Raw genomic sequence first — 6,298 nt, forward strand, 5'->3', positions numbered from 1 at the left:
CCGCTGACAGCTGTGGAAGCTGCTTCCTGCTCTGAACCACATCTGTAGCCTCTACAGGCACCAGTGGCTCAGAAGGTCACAGCTGGAGCAGCTTCTATGTTCTGGGAGAGTTTTGGGCTCCCCTGTTTAGGTCTGAAGGTAAAGTCTGGATCCAGCGTCTGATCTGGTTCGTACAGATAGAAAATGTTCCATAAATGTTCTATGTATGAGGAGAGAACCTGCAGGTCAACATACAGAAGGGAAGAAAGAACAACGATAAAAGTAAGAAATTCTAAAATAAATTCTGCAAAAATACAAGTCAGAGGGAAAGAGAGAAATTCATAAAAAAAAAATAGAAATAATAAAATAAATTCAGAAGGAAATCAGAAATCAAGAAATTCATGAAGAAATGTATAAAGAAATAACATCATTCTTTAAAATATTCAGAAGAAAAGAAATGAATTCATAAAGAAAATCTGAAATATAGACATTCATAAAGAAACTGGGAAAGAAATAACAAAATACTTCAAAACAAAATCAGAAATTCATAAAGAAAGAAATTCAGAAATTTTTTTTAAAAAGTTCAAAAGGAAATTTGGAAAGAAAGAAAGAAATACAGAAATAAATACGGAAATTCATAAAGAAATACATAAATTTATAAAAAAATAAATTCAGACAGGAAGTAATAATCAGTCACATTCAGACAGAAACTCACTGAAGTCAAATGAAGGACGATTAAACCTGTAATACAGGAGGAATGTAATGATAATCTACGTATATAATAATGATAATATATATATTTATAGAACACAGTAGAAATGTCATAATCTGTATTTCTAATCCACGGTATGTAATGATGTATTATAACCATCTATATTTCTGTATAAGTTCGTCTCAGACAGACGAAGCCTCCGGTCGCCTCTCTGCTGTGAAGGATTTATTCTCCGTTCAGCGCAGCTGGTTAAAATCTGCTCGTCTTAGTGTCCTGATGATGGCGAGTCGTTCCGCTCTGGATCAGAGGCTCGTAGCAGCAGATTATTCAGACCCAGCAGCAGCTTGATGAGCCCGATGAGGCTGAATGTGGCCACAAACAGTCAGTTTCAGTCTCAGTTCTGCCTGGAAATGACATAAATAGGAGTCAGAGCCCAGCCAGACGGTGTTCTGGAGGTTAGTTTAGCTTTTTCTTCTTTCTAATTTGCAGAGAATACCATGTCCACAATTATTCATACCCTTGAAATAGCCACAGATGCTTGATAAAGTGCATCTTCGTCCCGTTTAAAATGCTGTGGCACGTCTGGAAAGCCCAGAGTTATTCAGAAACAGGATTAAGATGGATTTATAGTCTTATGGTATTTATTTTACCAATAACTTACTTCTGCCTGGAAATGAAACCCACAGTCAGACAGTTGATCATTATGGACATTCTGAGGAGGAATTTAAAAAACACAGGAATAGTTTGAGTTTACTGTTGTTGTGTCTGATTCATATTTAGTCACTTGTTGATGTTGTTTCCAGCCAGAACAAACCTGCTGCTCCAATAAAAGTTCAGGATGAATCTAAATACGATGTGGGACGAAACACACATAAGGAAAAGTAAAGGTTAGTTTTCTGCAGAAGTCCCAAAGTTTTCTGGAGCTTTCTAACATCCTGACTCTGTTTCTGTACTTCTGACAGAGAGGTTGATGTGTCTGAAGGTTCAGGGCGTTTATCAGGCGGTCCAGGTGCATTATGGGATGTGTAGGACCCAGCGTCGGTCAGAATTGTCTGGATGAGTCCCTCTGAGCTTTGTGGGAATGAGCCGATAAATCACAACAAAACTCCTTAAATGTTCCAGGTTTCTGTCCCGAACACAGAGAAGTCAAACGTACAAGTGAAAAAACTTCAGCTCCACTCAGACCAGATTTATCTGGTTTAATGCTGAGGATGAGTTGTTCCTCAGGATGAGCTGTTCCTCAGGATGAGTTGTTCCTCAGGATGAATTGTTCCTCAGGATGAGTTGTTCCTCAGGATGAATTGTTCCTCAGGATGAGGTGAGTGATGCTGATGCAGGCGTTTTGATGGTCGCAGCAGAAACATCAGGTGTTGAAGCCTCGGCGCTGCTTCAGCCGTTCATGTCCAGAAATACGAGCGTACGTCAGGAAACCAGACGTCTCCTTAAAACACCGACTGAGCAAGTTTCTTTCTGCTGATTCTAAAATGTTCTGCAGAAAGAACGAGGCGGAAACAGCTGAGAGCAACGTTCTGGGGTCTGGTCACGAGGTTCAGCTGGTTCAGGTGTGATAGACCAGCTGATGGGTCTGGAGGTAGACCAGCTGATGGGTCTGGAAGTAGACCAGCTGATGGGTCTGGAGGTAGACCAGCTGTAGAAACAAACACAACTTAGAACAAGAACATGGCATGAAGGCAGCCTGCAAGTTCAGACTCTTCAGGTTTCCCACATACAGGTTTATTTAAATGTTCTGAATATGTTCTGCAAATGTTCAGATATGTGTTTTTCCATTAGTTCCCAGAACGTTCTTCTTAAGGGACAGAATAACTGAAGACGTTCTATGATGTTTGTTAAGAACATCACTGAGCTCTAAAGCTGAACGCAGCACCGAGAACGTTCTTCCTTCATCAGGAAACGTTCTTCTTTATAGATTCCATCACGTGTTCCCTCAACAACATCCTCAGAACGTCCTCAGAACATTTCATGGAACGTTCTACCTTCTTGTTAACGTGCCTCATTACAGGAACGTTTTATAAACAACGTTCTGTCATCTGGGGCCTCGATAACATCTGGAAAACGTTTGCCAGATGTTGCATTGAGAGCATCTCTTGGTGTCATCCTGTAATTTGTTCCCTCAACAACATCTTCAGAACGTCTCCAGAACGCTGCAGGGAGAACGTTTCACCTCCGTCAGTAAATCACAGGAACGTTTTATAAAAATCATCCGAGGCCTCGATCCGCCTGGAAAACAGCTTTTGAACGTTGGTTTGAGAATCTTTGTCATCGTAGAACATGAATGTTGACGTTAAAACGTTATATTAACTTTACGGGAACATTACTGGAAATGAGAACGTTCTTTAAAGGTTCTTTGAGCTTTTGATGAGAATGTTTTCCTTGAACCTCACTAGAACTGGTCGGTGACGTTCTCTGATGTTGTGGGAACGTTTCCCTGCTGGAGCTCTGAGGTTCTGTGTTCTGTCCAGGTTCTACTGGGACCTGCTGATGCTGCTGCTGATGATGGGGAACCTCATCATCCTGCCGGTGGGCATCACCTTCTTCAGGGACGAGAACACGCCGTCCTGGATCATCTTCAACGTGGTCTCCGACACGCTCTTCATGGTCGACCTGGTTCTCAACTTCAGGACCGGCATCATGAAGGAGGACAGCACCGAGATCCTGCTGGACCCGCGGTCAGTGGTCCGGTTCTGTACATTTACCCAACGAGTCTAGATGTTGAGACGAAAACCCAACAAGGTCACGTGTCGTAGAAGTTTATCTGCAGAAGGTTCAGAGAGAATCAGAGAGTGAAAAACATGCAGTGTCCGTATAAAAGCGTGAAGGAGGCGACAAGAACCTGAAGAACCTGAATATAAACCCAGGTAGAGATCATATGAGCCGTCATGTAGCACGTGTCGGCAGAACTATGAAGGAGATAGAACTATGTAAGAACGTAGAAGAACCACAGCAGCGTTCATTAAAGGGCATCGTGTATGAAGCTGGCTGGACCGAAGCATGTTGAGGTCTTCACATCTGTTTCTGCTGCAGCTCAGATAATAAAGCAGATGAACTCTGTCACGTGTTTAATGTGAACCAACGAGTTCATCAGTAGCTGTTCCAGATATAGAAACACTAAAGCAGGAAAACGTTCAGTTCTGTGTCTTTGTCCAAAGCTCCTCGTCACTTTTCATCAAAAATCTTTTTAGATCAAACCCACATTTAAAGTCCACTTAGCCGCGCTAGCCTGCGAGCTACGACAGGAAATGTGCTGCAGCCGTCCTCAGATGTATTCAAACCCTTCCATTAAAGAAAAGGCAAAACCCACAACACCTCAAACCACCGATAAAACTACAAGTATTCATATGAATGGATTCATGCTGCATCAGAACCAAAGAGTCGGCCACAGTCTGAGAGTTCTTAGAACCAAAGCAGGATGAGGCAAACCCAAGTGGCTTCATGAACTCAGATGTTGGTTTTAGGTTGAAAACGAACTTCTTGTTTTACCTTAATTCAGTACTTGGGCGTTTCACTGCAGCTGTACATCCCTAACAGTTATCTTCCATCGCTGTTTGTCAACCAAGATCAGTCGGATCTTTCTCAGACCAACTCCCGGCCCGCTCGGCTGAAACATGCATCCATCACACGTTCCTTCTGGAGCACAACGACCTTCCACTTTAAGCCAGTCATGCTGACGAGCTGTAGATCAACAGAGCAGATCAGGCATCCTTCAAAATAAAGCTGATATCAGAAATGTAAAAACACAATGAGCCAGTTTCAAAATCTTCTGTGAAACTTTTCCACAACAGCGCCCCGAACGAGCCCTCAAGATTTTAAATAACTTTTTAAAAACTGCCTTCGTTCAGCCTAAACGTGATGAGATGTTGTTTAAAAAATAAAAATAAAAATGTAAGTAAGGAGCAGCTGTGTGGAAAATAAAAGAGGCTCTAAGACGGAGCCCTGAGGGACGCCACATTTAAACAGCAGCAGCAGCACAACGGCTGCCAGCAGGAACATTTGTGTGTTTACTGGCTTTATAAGACAGAACCGCCGGCCCGATGCCACAGATTTAAATGTGCTCTTCTGGGCATCTGCCGGCTTTGTGCTCCAACACGGAGACGGTGACATGCAGCCGGCGGCGGAGCTTTGTCCCACCGCTGAATATTTATGAGGCTGCTTCACGCCAGACCAACGCTGGGCTCGGTTCCCCGAAGCCCGGCTGCCAAACCGGGAGTGTGACCGGTCCTCCGTCTCCCTCAGGGCGATCCGCCAGAAGTACCTGAAGACCTGGTTCCTGGTGGACTTCGTGTCGTCCATCCCGGTCGACTACATCTTCCTCATGGTGGACAGTCTGGACTCGGAGGTCTACAGGACGGCCAGGGCGCTGCGGATAGTTCGATTCACCAAGATCCTGAGTCTGCTGCGGCTGCTGCGACTGTCCAGGCTGATCCGGTACATCCACCAGTGGGAGGAGGTGAGCATCCATCCTGTAGATGTTGTTTCAGCAGAATCTGAAGCTTTATCGTCATTATGCTACGATGCAGGACAGAAACAAATCCTTCTGAGTAAAATCTGTGCAAAATAAACAATCAATCCAGTAAAAGACTCTGAAGGAAAGTTGAAAACATAATTCTAAAACTGAATAAATATGTAAAAGGTGGATGCTTAGAGTTGGAGGTTCCAGTTTGACCATAAATCTGGATGAATGAAGTTAAAGCAGAAGCTAACTGCATGTGATCTGACAACCATATTTAAAGTATAAAACATAAATATTTATGAAGGTGTGATCAGCTGGCAGCAACAGTTTTATGTCAAAATCTTTTGAAAAATTTTCTGGTATTTGCAGTAACAAGAAATCCTTGTTATTTTACACAGGACGTGTAAATTAATCTGTTTTTATAAAGTTATTGATATTTTTATTTATTTCAAAAAATTTGGTAAAAAGTCTTTGAAAAAGACATTTTGGTATCAATTAAATTAAACTCGTTGCATCTAATTTTAGGAACGTCGTCACATCGAAAACTTGAACAGTTTCATGGATTAAATAGAAAATAAATCTTACATGTCTGTGCAAGAGTCGGTTCTGCTGACGCATTAGTCAGCAGTTTGTTTGTGTCATTTTACTGATATTTTTATATATTCCAAAAATATGGCAGAAATGCTCAAATAAAAAGTAAAACATGTGAAATTCCAGATGTCCTGATTGTGTTTTATTATCCAGTCCAACACTGGAGCTGCTTTAAAACGTCTTTAACACCCTGAAACGTTTTGTTTTTTTCTTATTTCAGGTCAAACTGTAACTTCCAGAAACAGAATCGGTCCCAGTAGTTTAAACAAAACCGTCCAGATGATGACTCAGCAGGTCCGAGTGGTTTAAAGAGCAGCAGCGAATCAAAACAAACCAGTTCAGTCATAATGAAGTCCAACTGGTTTCCAGATGCTGAACTGTTTCTGTCTCATGTTGCTCCTCCATGTTTGCAGCAGTGACTTTACATCCAGACGAGATGCTGCGTTTGGAGTCTGGAGCATCTTCACTGATGTGACCTGATGTGTCCTGAACACACTTTGAATAGAAGTCAGCAATGAAACCTTGACTTGCCTCCACCTGGTAAAGAC

The 6,298-nt window shown here is 42.3% G+C and overlaps 1 protein-coding gene across 1 annotated transcript in view; it reads left to right on the forward strand.

The window, feature by feature from the left end:
• Positions 1 to 6,298, forward strand: part of LOC103364950 (potassium/sodium hyperpolarization-activated cyclic nucleotide-gated channel 3) — a 23,710-nt gene that overhangs the window by 5,734 nt on the left and 11,678 nt on the right. The window contains exons 2-3 of the mRNA XM_008292253.1: positions 3,172 to 3,378; positions 4,943 to 5,156. Coding sequence (XP_008290475.1) covers positions 3,172 to 3,378; positions 4,943 to 5,156 — 421 coding nt within the window. The remainder of the gene's footprint in view (positions 1 to 3,171; positions 3,379 to 4,942; positions 5,157 to 6,298) is intronic.

Source organism: Stegastes partitus, unplaced genomic scaffold (genome assembly GCF_000690725.1).
Source record: "Stegastes partitus isolate 25-593 unplaced genomic scaffold, Stegastes_partitus-1.0.2 Scaffold797, whole genome shotgun sequence".
Classification (NCBI taxonomy): domain Eukaryota; kingdom Metazoa; phylum Chordata; class Actinopteri; family Pomacentridae; genus Stegastes; species Stegastes partitus.